This window comes from Populus euphratica, unplaced genomic scaffold (genome assembly GCF_000495115.2).
Source record: "Populus euphratica unplaced genomic scaffold, PopEup_1.0 scaffold10.1, whole genome shotgun sequence".
NCBI classification, from domain to species: domain Eukaryota; kingdom Viridiplantae; phylum Streptophyta; class Magnoliopsida; order Malpighiales; family Salicaceae; genus Populus; species Populus euphratica.
In genome coordinates, this window is record NW_011499856.1 from 2,325,491 (window position 1) to 2,345,910 (window position 20,420).

General features: G+C 31.8%; 3 protein-coding genes across 5 annotated transcripts in view; 1 reads left to right on the plus strand and 2 right to left on the minus strand.

Annotated features, from left to right (window-relative positions):
• The window catches only part of LOC105123447 (probable S-adenosylmethionine-dependent methyltransferase At5g38780), a 10,222-nt gene extending 304 nt beyond the window's left edge, over window positions 1–9,918 (minus strand). The window contains exons 1-3 of one of the 2 annotated variants that reach the window (XM_011023047.1): window positions 9,737–9,918; window positions 8,977–9,648; window positions 8,055–8,390 (exon numbers count right to left, since the gene is read on the minus strand). In XM_011023047.1, coding sequence (XP_011021349.1) covers window positions 8,055–8,390; window positions 8,977–9,648; window positions 9,737–9,829 — 1,101 coding nt within the window. In that variant the 5' untranslated portion in view covers window positions 9,830–9,918. Of the gene's footprint in view, window positions 1–7,813; window positions 8,391–8,976; window positions 9,649–9,736 lie in introns of those variants that run through there. The other variant, XM_011023046.1, reaches the window with a different exon arrangement.
• Window positions 9,919–11,700: 1,782 nt separating this feature from the next.
• Window positions 11,701–13,802, minus strand: LOC105123449 (probable S-adenosylmethionine-dependent methyltransferase At5g37990). 2 transcript variants are annotated; one of them, XM_011023048.1, is made up of 3 exons: window positions 13,596–13,802; window positions 12,437–13,093; window positions 11,701–12,202 (listed from the first exon to the last, which is right to left on the minus strand). In XM_011023048.1, the coding sequence occupies exons 1-3, from the start codon at window positions 13,680–13,682 to the stop codon at window positions 11,855–11,857; spliced, it is 1,092 nt and encodes a 363-aa protein (XP_011021350.1). In that variant the 5' UTR covers window positions 13,683–13,802; the 3' UTR covers window positions 11,701–11,854. The 2 variants fall into 2 exon arrangements, with proteins under 2 accessions (XP_011021350.1, XP_011021352.1); XM_011023050.1 differs by lacking the exon at window positions 13,596–13,802 and adding an exon at window positions 13,453–13,582.
• Window positions 13,803–15,423: 1,621 nt separating this feature from the next.
• Window positions 15,424–20,325, plus strand: LOC105123450 (serine/threonine-protein kinase TNNI3K-like). The gene is made up of 11 exons (XM_011023051.1): window positions 15,424–15,678; window positions 16,165–16,257; window positions 16,528–16,608; window positions 16,926–17,017; window positions 17,139–17,259; window positions 17,440–17,519; window positions 17,741–17,803; window positions 18,555–18,646; window positions 18,884–18,972; window positions 19,422–19,519; window positions 20,205–20,325. Exons 1-11 carry the CDS (start codon window positions 15,424–15,426, stop codon window positions 20,323–20,325), a joined length of 1,185 nt encoding a protein of 394 aa, XP_011021353.1.
• The last annotated feature ends 95 nt before the right edge of the window (window positions 20,326–20,420 follow it).

Genomic DNA, 20,420 nt, shown 5'->3' on the forward strand with positions numbered 1-20,420 from the left:
AGCAGGATAAAATGCTCGAAGTGTTTATGCTTTGCAGCATTAAAGACAGAGTCAAGCTTCTTGGCAAGATATTCGAATATTTTTTCACCATCATCCCTTCCAAAGTCTGCTTCCAATAGTCCCTGAAAAATAGCTCTAAATTGCGAAATATGAAATTCGACCTTCAATTTCATCGTGGGGTGATTAAGCGTGTTCAATCTCTCAATACAGAAATGTCCATTGTTCTTTATAATCTCTTCAAACTCCTTAGCTGAAGAAAGGTATATAGGCAAATTAAAGGTATCCACCTTTCCTTCACTAATCACTCCCTACAAGAAAGATTATATAGTTCAATGAAATTAATATTTGAAAAAAAAAAAAACTCAAATTTATGCTGTACCGTTTTGTTTCTCCGTCTCTTACTATTGCTGGGAGGATGAATTGGATCCCATTCTTGTAAATTGGAAGTATCGAAAAACAGGTAAATAAAGAAATAACTATACGATGACATCTAATATTTGCTAGATTTATTTGTTATTATAGAATGAACTATGAAGATGGTGTTTAAACTGATCGTACTAGTATTAAGGAAATGATGTGCTAGATTTAATTGTTTATTATTATAGAAGGAACTATGAAGATGGCGTCATAGATTTACAACCGAGTTGTTTGTTGAATTATAAAGGTCAATCAATTTACATGTTTTACATTGATAAAGTGGTTTAAATTTTTTCAAACCCGTGATCATTGTCATCACATCAAAAGTATTATACATGAAAAAAACACAAAACCCAACCTCCAAGAAATGAAATGCTTAAGTTCAAAACAAAAAATATAAATTAAAAAAATGAAAGTGAAAATTCTAATAAAAAATAAATTTGAGGGCAACAAAATTTTTTAAATTGAGGGTTAAATTGATAAGAATAATAACATTGATAAAATGATAAGAAAAAATAAAAAAAATAAAAACTAAATTAAAAAATACTATAAACTTGGATTAAAAAGATGAAGTTGAAAATAATAAAACTTTTATACAAAGAATTAAAAGAATAAGGATAAAATTAAAACATGACAAATTGGGATCAAATGGCTAAATTAAAAAGAACAAAATTTTAACAAAAAAGCTAAGGAAAAAAAAAAGAGAACCAAAGCTAAAAAATAAAAAACAAAGAGAACCAACTTGCAATTTAAGGGGAGGAGAGAGAGAAAAAGATACATTTTGTTGACACACGTCATTTCAAGAGGAAAAGGATATAGTAATAATACAATTGTGACAACTAGGAGGAGCGGCATGTGCTGCGCTCGAAGTATATGAACTCCTTTTATACGATGATGGGTGCACGTGCTAGAAGGCTTTTAAATTTTATTATTATTGAATTTTTCTGAAAAAACTAATAATGTCCTTAACAAAACAACAAATGACAAAAGAATAAATATGAAAAGACTAAAAAGGACCGTAACTGAAGGGTTTTTTTCTTATAGGACATTTAAGTAAGTTTATTGTGTATTTATAATTCAAAAGATCAATAAAATAATAAATAAATAAAAAAGAAAAAAACAACATAAAAAGACAAGGACAACCTTGCTAAATGCTTTTTATCATAGTTTTTAGGTTCAGTTTGGTTGTTTGTCTGGTTAAAAATTTAGATTTCAGGTTTTGTGTTAATTTTTTTAAATTAAAATAATATTATTTTAATAAAAAAATAAAAATTAATGGGTTATAACTAAATTTTTGATTTTGTCTTGTCAGATCATCAATTTTTTTTTATTTTATTTTTTTTCAATCCGACCTGGTTTTTCTCGGATCAGCTTACCAAGTTTTAAAAATATGCTTCTTTATACTCAGAGGATATTAAAATTATTTTACTGTGCACTCAAAAGTAAAAGAAACAAAACATATGATCTTAGATTCAAAGAGAATTTTAGTTTTTTACTGTTCATTAAAAAAATAAAAAGACCGATATCTCTTGAAAAGTTAAAGACAAACCATTTATATGCTTACCAATTTCGCCATGTCGATGAGGCAAGATCCAAAGAAGTCATTTAATATTCCACCTACAGTTTGAGACATAAGGATTCCGTCAGGAAGACCAAGAATTATGATCACCATCAATCCTCCACCAATAATTTCTTGAACTCTAGCATTCAGAAAGTTATTCATATCCGTTTTGAACTGAGCTGAATACGCCTTCGCTGCTTCTTTTGCAGTTCCACTGCACTGTATGCTACCCTTATTCCATGCTGGAGATTTGGTGTCCACAGAGCCAGTGCAAGGAATAGGAAGAGTATGCAAGATGGAGCGTTGACTTCGGGAATAGACGACCATAAAAAGTACCAGGCACTCCAGCAGCGAAGTATTTTTGATATGATGAAGGGTTTTGAAGAGAGTGTTGAAATCAATGGCCGTGACATCGTTGAAGAAAACTTGGAACTCTAAAGGCGGGGAGTTTTGGAACTGGGCTTGGTATTTCTGCTCCACAGCTTCCATGATTTTCTCCATTGCCAAGAATGTATTCGGCCCAGCAGAACATCCAAAATCTGCGATTCGAAATGTACAAACATTTGAAGAATCAGAACAAGGGCTTTTAAAGTCGAACGTCTCTTTGATGCCTTCATTCATCAATTCATTCCCGATAACCAGCACTCCCCTCTGTGGCAACAAGTTAATTAATTCTATTATAGGCTTAGTGTTCTATTCAAATTAGTCTGTAGAAGACATTAAGAGAAAGAATGTATACCTGATAGGAAGAATTTTGGGCATAGCTACGAGGTCCATCTCCACCAACCATAGCCCATGATTTTGGCAGTGTTTTGGTCTCGCCATTTTCCATCTCTCTATTTCTCAACTTGATGCAGGTTTGCTTCCTGTGGTGGCTCTGCTTCTGATTCAAGTGAGCCGTCGATTTATATATTTTAGCAATTCGCCTCTTACATCTTCCATAGCATAAGTACAATATAATGCGCGGGGCATTAAAAAATTCCTTTTATTATTGCAGTGATGCTACGTAAGGAGTAAGTGGCAAATTACTATAATATATATATATATATATATATATATATTGTATATAAGTTTTATATAAATAATTCATATTATTTATAAGGTTATTAAAGAGCAATACAGGTATGAACACTACTAGTTATTCAAGTAGTGAATTTGAATACCCTAAATTGTTAGGTATTGACCATTATTAGATACATGAGAAACAAGCATCCTCTCTAGATGCAGGTTTGTCAAGTGCAAGGCTGCCTTTGTCCCTTTTTCATAGGATGCATATACTAGGAAGTATATTGTTTTGTGGAAGCTCAACCACAACTTGTAAGTTCTTTGGTTTTCTTGCATGATAAAAAAATAAACAATAGTAGATAATTTTTCACCAATTAATTTTAATGAATAAATAGAACTTCAGGCTTATAAAATGTGGAGGCTATCAAACAATAACAACAACAATAAAATTATTGATGGAATTGCCTTTATTTTACTGGAGTTAGGTTTTCAAAATCCTATAGCTGATACTTGATTTGAAAAGTTCAATGTTAGTATATATATAAATATTTTATTATTATTTTAATTTGGTCTGTCTTTTAATTTAATGAATTAAATATTTTTTGAAATTGACATGTAAGAAAAAAATTTAATAGGAGGAGGATGACAACATTTTTTCAAAAGGGTGTGGGAGAATCACAACTCCATGTAAGATTGAATTTAAAATGTAAATGTTTTATTTTTTAAGAAAATATTCATTTTTTTATTATCTTAACCAATAATTTATTTATACATGTCAGGTTGCGTAATTTCTAGTACAAACTGTCACAAAAATCAAAGAAATATACAAAGAAAAGAAGTTTTTTAGGCTAGGAAGACATGGTCCTGTGGAGAAATTTTAGACTTGCACACATCTTAAAGGTTACCTGGAAAGCTTATATTCAGCACGTGATGTTTGAGCATTTCGTGTGTTTGTCGGGATCCAATACAAAAAATCAAAACAAGGAGATTATGGTTCAAATATCACTAGTAGATCTATTCTATTTATTTCACATGCAAATTAGATAAAAATATTCTATTTTATTATATATTTTTTTAAATTGTTGTTTTATATAAAAATATTTAACTAATATTAGTTTTCTTTTACATCTACAGTACTTGAACGCAATCCAATACCAATGATTTATTTTTTTGGTTGAAGCTAACATGTAAAATAAGAACACTAGCTCTTTAACATATCATCTCAATCCCTTCCCTATTCCTAAAGAGTGTTGTCTTGAATGATCCTTCCATGAAAACGAGGGGATGCTGGTGAAGCTAATTAAAAGGTGTTGCCAAATAAGAAAATCCTTACGTTTTAAATATTTTTCATGGACTGCAAACGGGTTTTAAAATATTAACGGAAAAGAAAATTATTAAAACCAAATAAAGTTTTTGTTATGATGAACCAAATGCAAATCTCCGATGGATGGAGTTTAGAAAATAGCTACTAGGGCATCTTTACCACCACTCATAGGATAAGATTCTGGCAAACTCTCCTTGCTAGCTATTTTGTTGGGGAATTTAAACTGGTAATATATTGATAATTATTTATTAGAAGCTGAGTACACTGATATAATATTTAACATGGTTTGATAAACTATCTACATCCATGAAAAAAATAATATTATTAAAGATAAATAAAGAATATAAAACAAATATATGGAGAAGGAGGATTATATGCACTTTAACTTAACTCCCAACTCATATACACTGCTGCATATGACAATAGAGCTGCTGTTATGGGAAGCAACTTTTTTTTTTTCTTCTTCTCTTCATTTCACTCTCTATACTCTTATATTTTGTTCTCTAAAATTATATCTTTTTTATTAATATTAAAGATAACTTCTCCAACATATTTATCAATACAAAAGGAACAAAAAAGTCATAAAATATAGAATCAATTATGCTATAATTTATGCTCCCACCTATACAAGTTGAAGTGAAATAGTTGCTACAATAATAGCAATTTCCTAAGACACTTCTCTTTTTCCCTTCTATCTGGTAGGTGAAGCTGCACTTAAGCTCGATATAGACAGAGAAACAAGCAATCTTTAACTAATTATTGAAATAGATTGATAATCCTGTCTTATTCATAGTTTGACAATTAATTATTAAAATATAATTGATAAATATTTAAAATAGAAATTAATTTTAGACAATCACATGAAAACTTCCATGACAAATTATTCAATTAACTAATAAAATATAATTGTAAACTATCATGCTAAGCTCCGGCAACGAAAGACAACTTGAGGGACGAAAAGCTTGTAATTTTCAATCGAATCTTGGGCCGGAGAATTTGGGTGGTATAAGGCTAAGGGAATCAATATAACGTAGTTGGACTTCTGAGTTCTAATGTGTTTTTTTCCTTCCCGTTTTATAGTGTAGCTGTAGTGCCTTTGCGTTAGTTGTTGCACCGATATTCTTGTCTATTAATTCGGTGAAATAAATCATTTCATTTTATTTTCATGAATAAATATTTATTTTGTTTGTTTTAAGGAATAGTTAATTCTTTATTAATTATAATTATATTAATTGTTACTTGAATAGGAGAATGGTTGTAGAAAATCTAATTTTGTAGAGAAAGAAAATAAAACATCTTTATTGATGGCTTCATATGAATGAGAAAAATCAACCTTCTCCAATTTAGATGAATTGTATCAATATTTTATGAAGTTTGGTGAGGAGTCTAAAGTTTATATTATAGAGAAAAAAATAGTAGCAAGCCAAAAAAAAAAACATTGTTCATACCATCTCTGATGTTTTTTTATTTTAGAATTAAAATCAAATTTACTTAGCATTAATCAACTTCAAGAAAAGAAGTATGAAGTTTCTTTCAAAAACATAGTAGGTAGAATTGAAAATGAAAAATTAAGTTTAATTGCTACAATTAACATGTCAGGGAATCAATTGTTTCCTCTATAACTTCAAAAGATTACTCATTCAAGTTTTTTTTTTATGTGATTAAAGGAGAAAGCATGATTATGACATTTTCTCCACGTACATCTTAATTTTGACAAATTGAAAATTCTATATAAAAAAATAAAATACGGTTACAAGTCTTCCTTGAATTACAACTCCTTATATTTGTGAAAAATGAGTTGTCAAACAACACCAAAATTAATTTCCATGAGAAAAATCATGGACTTATGGCCAATAACTCCACTTTCTAGTAGAGATAAAAGATATATAATCAACTTTATTAATAATTATAGTAAGAAAATTTAGGTTTATTTTTTGCAAGAAAAATCTAAAGTTTTGGAAGCCTATTAAAGGTTTAAAACACTTCTTGAGCATGAAGCTACCAAACCAATAACAGTTCTTCGAATAGATCATGGTGAAAAGCATAACTTATATGAACTTAAAACTTTTTATGTGTCTCGTGGAATCAAGAGGCTTGATGTGATAAATCTTTGCAAATGAATAAAATTATAACAAAAAGTAAAGATTTTGTGAAGAAATGAGTGTCGAAATATCAACGATTATTTATGCTATTTAGTGTTGAAATTTACCAAATTAATAACTAGAAATAAAATCAAAATTTTATGGAATTGACAATCTAATTGGAACCAGTTCAACAAAAGTAAATTAAAAGAAAAAAAGAATAAAACCTAACATTATAGAGATAATAATAAAAAAATTCTAGAGCTTTTGATTTCATCTAATTAATCTCGCACAATTTATTAATTTTTTATTATAAAATTTCAAATATTTGTGTTGATGATTAAAAAATCTTTTAATTATTCAATGTTTTCTCTCAAAGAACATTAAAAATATCCCCACCTAATAATTCAAAATATCTTTATATAAATTTAATTATTTAAACATTCATTAAATTCTTTAACTTTTCAATCTAAAACCACATTAATCATGATAAAATATCTCTATCTTTCATTCAATTAATTTTGTTTAGTCTTGAAAGCTTCTAATCATAAACTACCTCTTTGTCTCATTATGATTTATTATATCAAACAATAATTGACTAGAAAATTATAAGCACTAAAAACAAGGATAAACATGAAACAATCAAAAATAAAATAACTTGAAATTTAAATTGTATAATTCAAACTAAACTACATCAAGTCCCTAGAAAAATAAAATTTAGTTTATAATGATTCTAAAATAAACCATATTTTTATTGGAATACATTAAAGGAGAATTAAGAAGAACAATAAAAACTCTTTTGCTTGCAATCGAGTTAAAAATAAAAAAAATTTATTTTTAAATTTTTTCAAGTTAATTCAAGTCAACTCGTGTAATTCAAGATCTAATTTTTTAGCTATATCAACCCCTAGATTAGATTTGATAATTATGGTTTAGAATTGACAAAGATCAATGATAGATCATCTTAAAGTTTTTAGGTGTATTGTGATTGCCCCCATATACAAAATTGAAGCTTGATGATAATGGATAATTTTTTTTTTGATATTAATAATTATTTAAAAACTTATAAACTATATAATTTTAACATCACTAAATCTATTATTTGTCGTGATGTTATCTTTGGTGAAGCTAAAAATTCCTATTTACTATAAACATTATATTTGTGTTTAGTTCAAAATAAAAATTCTTAATAATGTATCTCCCTTGATGGAACATTATTTTATCGTCACCTCTAAACATTTATCTATTACGTAATTACTAAAAAGCCACTCCCATTTCTACTTCCATACATTTAGATAACTTTTCCAATTTTCTCTTTCATTATGAATAAAACTTATTTTAAGCAATTTATTGTTCCATGTTATGACAATCCAAGCATCTTTAAAAATTAGTTCTTGTGTGCAATCACTTTGGTTAAGGATGCTCTGTTTTAAACTCATTTAATGCTTAACAAATAAACTACCCGAACAAGGCTAGTTAGGGCACCGGCACGGCCACCGGCAGATCATTCATAGAATTGAGAAACTAGCAAGAGACCTGGTAATGATCGGAGGTCACTAAGGGATACAGACATTATTTCTTAAGGTAATGGAAACACAAATTATTTCTTAAAGCTTGATAATTCGTCAACATTGAAATCCAAAACGCATATCTTTCATCAGTTGATGTTACGCTTCAGCAGGATAAAATGGTCGACGTGTTGATGCGTCGCCCCATTGAAGACGGAGTCATAATTGTCTGCAAACTTCTTGGCAAAATATTCGAATATTTTGTCAACATCATCCCTTCCAAAGTGTTCTTCCAATAGTGCCTGAAAAACAGCTCTAAATTGCGAAATAGCAAATCGGACATCAATCTTCATTTTCATCATGGGGTGATTAAGCGTGTTCATTCTCTCAATACAGAAATGTCCGTTGTTCTTTATAATCTCTTCCAACTCCTTAGCAGAAGAGTAGTACGCAGGCAAATTAAAGGAATCCACCTTTTCTTCACTAATCACTCCCTGCAGCAAAAGTTATATAGTTCAATGAAATTAATATTTGAAAGAAAAAAAAAAGGAAATGTATACCATACCTTTTTGTTTACACAAATTTCACAAGTCTCTGTCTTGAAAATTTAAACACTGTCCATTTATATTATAATATAACTAAAGGCGAGGCATTATATATATATATAAAGTTAAAAGTGAGGAAGTTTTTGCTATAGCATTACATAGTAGTTTTTTTTTTCACCCTCAAACTTATTTTGTTTTAATTGCATACTTTTTATAACCGATTTAATGAGTTATAGTTTGAATTTATATATATAAAAAAAAAGTTAAAAGAGAGAGTGCTAAACTTTAAAACATGGCAAAACCGAGTTGCAATTCTCTTTTGCGGGCAAAGAGTTTTTTTTTAGTGCACTCATTTATCTTTTTATTCCTTTACCGTCCCTGTAGATTTTAAAATTTTAGTTTTAGTCCATAATAACTACGAGATTTGTAAGGAATTGCCTCCTCTATCTGACCTCATGAGTTGGCATGGTTTACTACTAACATAACACCAACCCCTTTCAATTGCTTCAAATACAAGAGAGATTTATATGCTTACCAATTTCGCCATGTCGATGAGGCAAGACCCGAAAAGCTCATTGCATATTCCAGCTCCAGTCTGAGCCATCAGGATCCCATCAGGAAGACCACCAATTATGATCACCATCAATCCTCCACCGATAATTTCTTGAGCTCTAGCATTCAGAAAGTTATCCATATCATTTTTGAACTGGGCTGAATACGCTTTCACTACTTCTTTTGCAGTTCCACTGCACTGTATGCTACCCTTATTCCATGCCGGAGATTTGACGTCCACAACTTCCTCTGGAACCTTAGAGAGCCAGTGCAAGGAATAGGAAGAGTATGCAAGATGGAGCGTTGACTTCGGGAATAAACGACCATAAAAAGTTCCAGGCACTCCAGCTGCAAAGTATTTTCGATATGATGGAAGGGTTCTGAAGAGAGTGTTGAAATCATTGGCCGTGACGTCGTTGAAGAAAACTTGGAACTCCAGGGGTGGGGAGTTTCGGAATTGACAGGCTTGGTATTTCTGCTCCACAGCTTCTATGATTCTTTCCACTGCGAAGAATGTATTCGGTCCAACAGAACATCCAAAATCTGCGATTCGAAAAGTGCAGATGTTTGAAGAATCAGAACAAGGGCTTTTAAAGTCAAGCTTCTCCCTGATGCCTTCATTCATCAATTCATTCGCGGCGTCCAACAGTCCCCTCTGCGGAAATAAATAAATATGCGTTTGTTAACTGTACTCGACATAATAATGTTCTATTCAAATTAGTCTTAAGAGAAAGAATGTATACCTGATAGGAAGAATTTTGGGCATAGCTACGAGGTCCATCTCCACCAACCATAGCCCATGATTTTGGCAGTGTTTTGGTCTCGCCATTTTCCATCTTTCTATTTCTCAACTTGATGCAGGTTTCCTTCCTATGGTGGCGCTCTACTTCACATTGAAGAGAAGGGTAGAGTATATATATATATATTAGAAATTCGCCTCTTACATCTTCCATAGTATAACATTTGAATTACTATTACAAGTTTGAATTACTTTGTATTATTTTTTTTATATTAGATATGAGTTTGAATTCAAGAATTTCTTAAAGGAATATAAATATTAATTACTGATTACTTAGTTTTTAAATTTTGGTATGATTTTTATAGATTTTTTCTGCTAGATAAATACACCCATTATGTAGTGCTTTCGAGTTGCCGAAATTGAGTTTGATAGCCTTGACTTGTTGATATTCTTTCTTAGAATGAAAAGCATTAGAGACTAGAGTTTGTCAAAGAAATATCATAACCTAAAACTTTATGTTATCAGGGGAAGCTTTTCCCGTGAAAGTTTTTTAAAATACTATATTAAAACATCATTTTAATTTGGAAATTTAAATTATTTAATAAATTCTTAAAATATAATTTATAGGTGCAAAACGTGAAACTCAAAAGTTCTATTTTATATAGATAGAGTATGCCACCTTCACTAATTATAAAAAAGAAAATTGTTTATTTAACTCGGTCTTTCTTGATTGTTCGAAGGTCGTTTTCTTCCTTCACGATCGTATATTCAACTCTTCCATTTATAATATTCTTTTCCAGGTTTTGATTAATTTGTAAGCATTCCCTACCAATACAGGCGTCGACGACGGCTTTTCTGTGATGTGATCTGTGATGTGATGTGATGCTGCACCCGGAAAAGCCTGTCCTCTCTATCTTCTATGCTTTTGGAATACATGTATTCTTTTTCAACCATACAGAACAATAATTGCCAAAGAAATCTCAAAGAGTAAATGAATATTTCATGGATTGTAACTAATTACTATATGTTATATCTAAATTAACCTATACTTTCGAGCAAGTCCATCCATAAATACTTTCTCATATGAAATTAAAATTCTAAGTTCAAGAACAATATGAGTAGTGAATTTTCAAGTTAACCAAAAGTTAACTTTAATTTTTTTTTATCTTCATATTTCTTATAATTTTAATATTTAATTACTTTAAATTATTAATTCTTGAATTTTATAATTTTTTTTATGTGTGCAGCTTAATCAAGTATGCTAATATTTTTTTTAACTTTGATTTTTTTACTAGATATTTTTAAATTTATTTTTATTATAATTTTAAAATGTGAGTGATGAATTAGTCAAGTTTATTTTAGTTGGTTGGTGATTTTTTTTAATATTAATTTTTTAAATTGGTTTAATATTAGATTATTTAACTTTGAGTTTTATAGTTTTTTTTTTAATTATTATAAATTATTTTATTTTTATATTTAGATTATATTTTACTTAAATTAACCTAACTAGGGTTATCATTCCCAAACCATCTTCTTTTATTTTCATAAAAATTTAACGCACGGCATAGCACGGCTGCTTACCTAGTGGTAACTATTTATGGTTAGTTCACTTTACTTCGATTTAAGTACGGACTAGGTTTAAAAATACAACGAAATTCTACACTAATTTATGAAATGCTCCTGAAATAACAATTAGAAGAATTAAACCTGGAGGTTCTAAAGCAGCAATTAACTTATCAATTATGAATACCCATTTTTATTAATCAAGAAAAATATTGCAAAGGAAAAATAGAAAAAAAAACAATAATAGACAATTAAACATATAGAATTACATATTTGAGGAAAGAAAAAAAAATGACAAAAGGAGAATGGAGTAAAGTAACAAATAATTTTTTTTTTTGACAAAATACAGAAATTAAGTAATTCAATTTGACACATCAAATAAAAAACCAATATTCCACACCGGGTCTAACTGCTTATAATGAGGGATCATAGACCCTGTCCAACGAATCTAAACTAATTAAAAAAAAAAAAAGGGAGGAAATTATAACGCGCTCGACTGACATTTCAAAGCTGATGAAAGTCTTTTGCTTGAATTAAATGATTGAAACAAGAAACAACTTTAATCAGAAAAATTGCGACTTAGAATGATGAACAGGTCCATGAATTTTTGATTCTTCGTATCCATGATGGAAAACCAATTCTCAGATAGTTTTATGTTGAAAAGTTCGAATACTGCATCGACAATCTCGCTTCCAAAGTGTCCTTTGATGAGTTCTTCCGTTACCGCTCTTAACTGTGATGTGAGAAATTGCGCTGTGAGGGTGTTGGTGTTCATGTTGCTAGTTATTCTATCAATTTTCTCAACACTAAAGAATCCATTTCTCTGTAACAATGCTTCTAAACCCTTCGCTGGTGAAATGTATATCGGCAAGTTGAAGGCCTCCACCTTCTCTTGACTAATTATTCCCTGCAATTAGATTTCAAGACTAATTAAACATGATTAGCAATAATACCATCCTCTCCTGAACTTCACTAAGATGCATCTTTAGCTTGGTTTATTCCCAAGGTCTGTTCCCTCAAATTTATTTGAAAATCCAAACAAGATTGGAAGCTTTACAAGGAAATTTTCAAACTCACGCCTCTATAAATGATGCTTCAAAGTTTGAAAAAAGCACTAAAGCGAAGGGATTTGCAGTCTTACAGATTGGGCCATGTTCTGGAGGCAAGATCCCAAGAGATCAAAAGTCACGCCGATTGAACTTTGAGACAGAAGCACCCCATCTTGTAGGGCAGGCATTATAATTACCAGCAATCCTCCATTCACAAGTTCTTGTGCCCTAGCATTCAAGAACGTCTCCATGTCATTCTTGAATTGAGATGAATATGCCTCTGCAACTTCTGTATGAAATCCCGTGCAGTGAATGCTACCCTTATTCCATGCAGGAGACTTAGTATCCAAGACTTCCGAGGGAGTTTTGGAGAGCCATTGCAGTGCAAAAGAGGAGTGGCCGAAGTGGAGAGAGGACTTGGGAAACAACCGGCCATGAAATGTACCCGGTACTCCAGCGGCAAAGAATTTGCGAGGGTGATTGTGATGGAGGTTTTTGAAGAGAGTGTTAAAGTCATTGTTGGTGTGATCATTGAAGAACACTTGGAACTCCAAGGATTGATGGTTTTGGTGATTGCCATGGTACTTGAGCTCCACAGCCTCTATAATATTTTGCACTGCAATGAATGTGTTGGGTCCAACAGAACAGCCAAAATCTGCTATATTGAAGGCGTTCGAAGGACTGTTCAAGGCAAGTTTGTCTCGGATGGCTTCGTTGATCATTTCCTTCGTAGCCTCCACTATGCTTTTCTAAACATTAAGTGCATGATTTTCAGAGTTTTGTGAACTCGATGAAGCTAAGAAGAAATTAACAAAAAAATTTTCAGAGTTTTGTGAACCCGATGAAGCTAAGAAGAAATTAACAAAAAAAGAACTTTTCTTCTATTTTTTCTTAGCTAAAAATATAAAAACATGTCTATAAATCAAACCACTGGTTCGCCTATTAACTCAATGATCTAATTAAGAACAGGGTTATACTCCTAATCGATTTCAATAATTATATGTAAAAGTCAACCGGACCCTCCCCTGTTCCTGATAATGCTTCGATCAAAACAGGGGACAATGGTGGAGCTAGTTAAATGGTGTTTGCAGAATGAGAAAATCCTAACCTTTTTACCATTTTCCTGTACTGCAAACGGGCATTAAGATTTTAACCGGGAAAAAAATTACTAAAACCAAACCAGATGTTACAGTCAGTATTGGCTTTAAAGCTCTTATGATGATCAAACAAATGTAAAAACCTGTAACTCACCTGGTGGACGGAGTTTTGAAAATAGCTGTTGGGGCCATCTCCACCACTCATAGGATAAGGGTCTGGCGAACTCTGCCCACTGGCCATATCTAACCTCCCCTCCTTCTCTGTGAATGAAGCTGCGCTTCAGTCCAATATAAATAGAGAGAGAAGACAACTGAGTTGAGTATTTTTGTCGGTAAATCCACTATGGAGTCTTCTTCTTGGAATTAAAATAAAAAAGCACATTCAAGAAATTAGATTCGGTAATGACGTCTGCTTCATGCTCATCCATTTTTAAAAGTTATTATGTTTATGTGTTTTAAAAATATTTTTAAAAAACGCTCATCCATTTTTTAAAGTTATTATGTTTATCTGTTTTAAAAATATTTTTAAAAAGTTCAATTTTTTATTTGTTTTAAATTAATTGTTTTTGTTGTTTTTAAATTATTTTGATGTGTTAATATAAAAAAATAATTTTTAAAAAATAAAGAATAATTTTAATATATTTTAAAATAAAAAATCATTACCTCGCTTTCAAATAGAGGACACTACAGAAGAAAACAAATAGATGATTTAAGCACATTATAATGACATGGTAAAAGCCGGCAACAATTCCTTTATATATATATATATTCATTTATTTTTTCCCCAAAGAAATGGCAACAATCTTAATCAGCCCTTCTCGTTTTACCTTTTCCCAAAGAAATGGCAACAATCTTAATCAGCCCTTCTCGTTTTACCTTCCTTTTAATTTCATCCTTGACCAAAAATACTTATCCATTTGGACCTTCTACCTTATATGAAATACGTACAAAGGATAGACAATACTTACAGGTATGCTCTGACTTGTGGACTTCACTTGTAGCTTTTGTCAGTGATTGCCATTATTATGTTCTGTTTATCCATGATTGTTTTTTAAAAAGATTTTCATGGTGTTTTTCTCAAATTTAAAGCTCATGCTAAACATATTTTTTCATGCTCCATCTGACAATTTCAAGCTAATAATCACGAGAATAATCATATAACTGATAACTTTGTAAAACAAGGGAAAAGAATATATAATTTTATGGCTTGAATCTGATTGTCTCATGACATGACGTGATGATTTTTTTATATTTCTTGTAATTTTATTATGTATTTTTTTTGTTTGTATTCGCTTTTAATATATGCTAGTATGATTATATTTATATAAAAATAAAAAATAAAAAAAAAAGTAATATTTTTTGTAATTTTATTATGTATTTTTTTTGCTTGTATTCGCTTTTAAAATATGTTAGTATGATTATATTTATAAAAAAATAAAAAATAAAAATAAGTAGAAAAGGGAGAGAAGGTGAAAAATTATTCTTGATTTTTTTTTTTTGATACTCAAAATTTGAAAGTACTTGAGCAAAATAGAGAGTCTTGCAATTAAGAACTTTTGAGTATAAGCTATCATGCAAAAAAATAATAATAAAAAAGGTGATAATTCCTAACCAGAACAAAGACGCGAAAAACACAAAAGTGGTCGTTGGTCGTTAAAACCAAATGTTTCTCTCATAGGAATAACAGCCAACGTTCGCACAAAATAATAATAAAAAAAAGTCCCTTCTCATAGCATCTTTATATCTTCCCAACCATTGACAATGCCTCCCTCATTGATTAACGAACCAGCCCAGATTTATCAATTCGGTATTTGATGAACTCACTCTCTCACTGATCCCTCTTGAACCCACTTCTATTTTAGTTTATTTAATGTTTTGCAGGGTTTTGTATTTGATGAACTCGCTCTCTCACTGATCCCTCATGAAACCACTTTTATTTTAGTTTATTTAATGGTTTGCAGGGTTTTAAAGAGCTCGAGACGATGGATCCGATGCAAGAGGACAACTATTCTGGCGAGTTTGACATGCAGCTTATAGGGAATTTCTTGAGTTTTGCATCTAGAGGTGACAGAGTGGGACTGAACCAGATGTTGAGGGACGGTATATCTCCTAATGTACAAGACTATGACAAGAGGACTGCCTTGCATCTTGCAGCTAGTGAAGGCCATGCTCCTATTGTTGAGCTCCTTCTGCACTACAAGGCCAATGTCAATCTCAAAGACCGTTGGCAAAGGACTGTAAGCACCCCATATGCATTTGTCACTCGTTTCCATATATTTGTTTTTTGGTGAATTGAATTCATAAAAGAAAATTGATTTTCACATGTTTATAATATTGCATGCTATGTTAGCAATAGATATGGGATTTGTATAGAATTTCAGTCCATCCACAATATTTAATACTCTCTGCTTTAGCTATCTCATGATCAATCTTAGGCCTCCTGACATAAAAATTCAATGCATTAAAGTTTTTAATGTTTCCTTCATACCATCTTCACTAATAGCACGTTGTTGCTTTGTCTACTAACCAGTGTCTCGAAGGAATTCGGTTTAGCAGGATTGATTTGTTCCGTTAACCTTGTCCTGTTGAAGACACTCTCGTATTAGCTCCCTTCGAAATTAGTTTGGTGAATCTAGTTTTATTCTGTATAACTGAAACAGCTAATCTAACTAGGTTGAAAAGTGATCTTGATATTGATTCTATTTCTTTACTGTAATATCAAGCCCTTGACAGATGCAAGACTCTACAGTTACCGAGATATATGTAGGATCCTGGAAGTTAACGGAGGCAAGGATTTCATCAATGACCACCCAATGGTAATTGAATCATCTCCCTTTCTTTCTTTTTGTTTTTGAGGGAAACAGTGAGAGTGGGGATGGTGGGGTGTAGGGAGCATCAGGCTGAATGTTCAGTGTAGAAACAACTGATACATCTGTAAGAGATTAAGTAATTAGATCATGAACCTCAAGATCTTTTCAAATGCATTGTACTACTACTGCTCAAAGTAAAGTAAAAATTAGCTAGTATTAAGGAAATTTGCATCATGCAACATATGATCTGTTTCTAACTCGTGCTTTGTCATGCAGACATTTCGACATGAAGATTGCATTGAGATGAATTTTGATATTTCAGAATTGAACACAGAACAGTCATCAATAGTTGAGCAGGTGACCGTAAATTGTTAACATTAATCCCTTCGAGGAATTGCTTCTCTGTTTTGTCTACCAACTTTTTGAATATCGTACTTCAATCTTGGAGAGTCGTGTGCATCAAATTTCTATATCTTATGATGTTAGTCCTGGAGTACAACAAACGCATGAGTGATCTATTCTATACTTGAGTAACTCTTCGACTAGCTGGTGGTAGTTAAGCTTTGCTAAGACCTCACATATGCAACCTGTCTTCACAGCCTTACTGTCAAGGCACTGCCTATGTCTTTACTTGTATTAACTTGTTAGAGAATTCTTCTTCTGATAATTTTCAGGGTGTCTTCGGTGAATCAGTCAAGGTTAAGTGGCGGGGAACATGGGTTGTTAAAACGGTGATTAAGAGTCAGATATACCATCCTGTAAAAATGTATGCTTAGTTGTTCCTTCTTCCGTTCTTGATTCTTTGTTTCATTCACATTTCTTTGAGCTGAAGGAAACAATTGAACTACTCTAGATTCTGAATAAATCCCACTTTGAACATGATGCAGGATATTATCTGCCAAGGATAACACTCTCTTACGACAACTTCAGCATCCAAATATCTTGCAGTTTCTTGGTTCAATTGTCCATCGGGAGGAGATGATTCTGATTACACAGCATCTGCCTAAGGTATGTCTTTTCAGGCTTCTACATAAGATTTTTAAACTATGGTTTGAGGCTTATGGCAACACTCCACCGTTGTGTGCGTGCAATGAGTAATGGATTTAGCTTCATTGATAATTTTGGTGATTGACATATTTTTTCTTGGGCATGGTATGTTTCTCTCAATAGTTTTTATTTCTTATGTAGGGGAATTTGGATGGTATCTTGACCACAAAAATTCGGCTTGATATACCTACTGCTCTGCGCTATGCTCTAGATATCGCAAGGTAGTAAGATTTTCGTTGCTCTGATTTCATGTTATAGAAACGGAATGCTGGGAATTACGACCTGTTGCATTCATACATCTATTCCATGTGTCAAGCTGCAAATTATTTAATTATATAAATTATATTCTACACAGAAGCTTTCTTGAACGCATGATCTTGCTATTTCTTCATATATTATGTTAAAGCAATTTGTGATTCTTTCTTATCTACAATGATTACAGGGGAATGAATTATCTCCATGAGCACAAACCCTTACCCATAGTTCACAATCATTTGACTCCCAGGCGAGTGCCATCCTCAACTTCCATCTTATCCTTCAATTTTATTATATGGCATTCTGTGACTCCATGAGTTTCAAAATTAAAGCTCACATTCCTCTTAATTGTTAACTCAATAAACGAATTGTGGTGTCACCGTGGATGTCGCGGAAGCATGGTTATGCTGTCCTGACAATATCATGCAAGAACATGCAGCAAGATGCCCTGGTTGGATGAGTATAGGAGAACATATTAGGATCCTGGATTTCAAGAATGGTAACCGGAATAAATGACTTCATTTTGTGATTATTCTCTCTATGGGGTTTTACTCTTTTATGCAGTGATGACACCATGTGCAGTCATTACCACTCCAATAAGTGTTGTCGGAACTCCACATTCTCTCGCCATCTCTCAATTTCTTTCTTTTCATGTATACTAGTGGAGGTCCATTAAGATCAGTGGAATGGGAGTTCCTAAGCTCCTCGTTTGGAATTTTGGCTGGTGATTTTTCGAGAGGACTAGCTCTTTCACTTTTTCTTGAATTATCAGAACTTTTAAGGCCCAGACTCTCTTAAGCTCTTTATATTTCACTGTCTTTTCTTTTTTGCCTCGTCTTCTATTGTGATTGGATTAACCACTTGTATAAATATCATGTAATATAAATCTAACAAGTTGCCCTCATTCCCTACATAAACCCTGTAACATGTTTTCCTATGCATGCTCTTATTCAGTCAGATGATGACCTTATGAGGGTTTTCTTGTTTTATTTCTCATGCAGAAACTTGTTACTAGATGAAGGTGGCCACTTGAAGATTGGTGACTATTGGGTTCAAATGTTGTATGAACAAATCCACCCCAATCAAGACAACAGTATGTTCTCGCCTTCCTTCCATTTTTCTTTCTCGACCATTTTAAAGAACTATTCAGTATACCTGGAACTGTACTCCCATCTTAAGTATAAAGGCGGGACTCGTGTTTATGTGAGGGAGGATTACAGCTCCAATTATACCTACTAGTTTCTCAACATTTCATCTTCTTATCATTAATTTCCAATGTATATATATGTAACATTAATTCTACTTCCTAAGACCCTCTTTTGTTTCGAAGGCCAAAGGAATGATGGTTCCATCATGTCCAGCAACCAATCGAATGACACCAAGAATGATATTCGCTCTTTTGGATTCATATTTTATCAGGTATCTATCTATATTCGAAGATGCTAGCTGCAGAAAAACATCATTTGGCTTGTTTTACAAACTATTTATTCTATCAAAGAGATGTGAAATGTCCTCTGATGGATGCATCATCTTACACTAATCTTATGATAGTTTCTGGTTCTTCTTTGCCTGTGTTTCTGTCACGATGCATTTTCCCAGACTCTTTTACTCGCCCCCGTCAAGTTGGCTTATGAATTGAGAAATATAAAAGAATAATAGAAACATAAAGCAAAGAGAAAGGAAATGTATACATTGTCATTGCATCATCTCTCGAGAATAGGACTACTGTAAGTAAGTTTTACTTGCCATACAAGCATGGGAACGTGTCTGATCTATTGCAATTTTCTTTTTCCAGTTATGGTAATTAAGAATTTCTTGAGTATAGCATATGGTTCACCATTTTAGTTCGAAATTTTATTGTACTACAGATGCTAGAAGGAAGAGTGCTTAGCAACATGAACTTTGATAAGTCTACCGATTTTGAACTAAGGTTCCAGATAAGCCGCTGCCCTAACAGAATTCAACAGTAAGTGAATATCTTTTTTTTTTCCTACCAACTCTTTTTTCATGAATAATCCCGACTTTCTTGTACTTTGTGAAAAAGGTAAATCCTTATTAGAAAATTATATCAATAATATATTGAAGTATTTTTACTTATCAATTTAAATTTTTAAAATAAAATAATTTTTTAATATAATATAACCTAACAGTCATAAATTCAAATCTAAATATGTTAAAAAATTATATCTACCACTTGAAAAAGGTATTATATTGAAGAATTATATAAATTATATATTAAAACTTATCTAAAATTTTAAATTTTTAGATTGAGTTAACCAGTCTCATGAATAAGAAATACTGATTTGGAAGAATGGAAGTATGAGCAAGAAATACTGGTTTGGAAGAATGGAGGTATTGTTCGTTACCAATTCTGTGAAAAAATTGTTATGTTCAAACCAACTTGACAATTTCAAGATCTTGGGAATTATATGCTCCAAACATTGTAGGTTTTTAGCACAGTGACATCGTCATATCAGCATTTTCTTGGCCTGTGAAAATTGAGATCTCCAAAAGTTTGTCAGAAATAATAAAGATCAAGGAAAAATTTTAGATACATTAGACAGTAATTGCATCATTTCAAATTAAACTTATCCACTCTTGTTTGGATTTTGCAAGTGTTAAATTAGTTAATGTATGGTTATCATTTGCAGGTTAATCCAGCATTGCACAAGTAAAAATCCTTGTCAAAGGCCCTCATTTTCTTGTGTCATAGAGATCTTGGAAGAAGTTTCTGCATGTCTGGGGAGACCTGGATGTTCTCCTGTTTGTTGAGGCCATCAAGCATGTATAATAAGAAGTGGTTGGTTATCATCAGGGCTCCATGAAACAGTCAAAACTGGTTTCTGTTGATCTATGATTGTATGCTT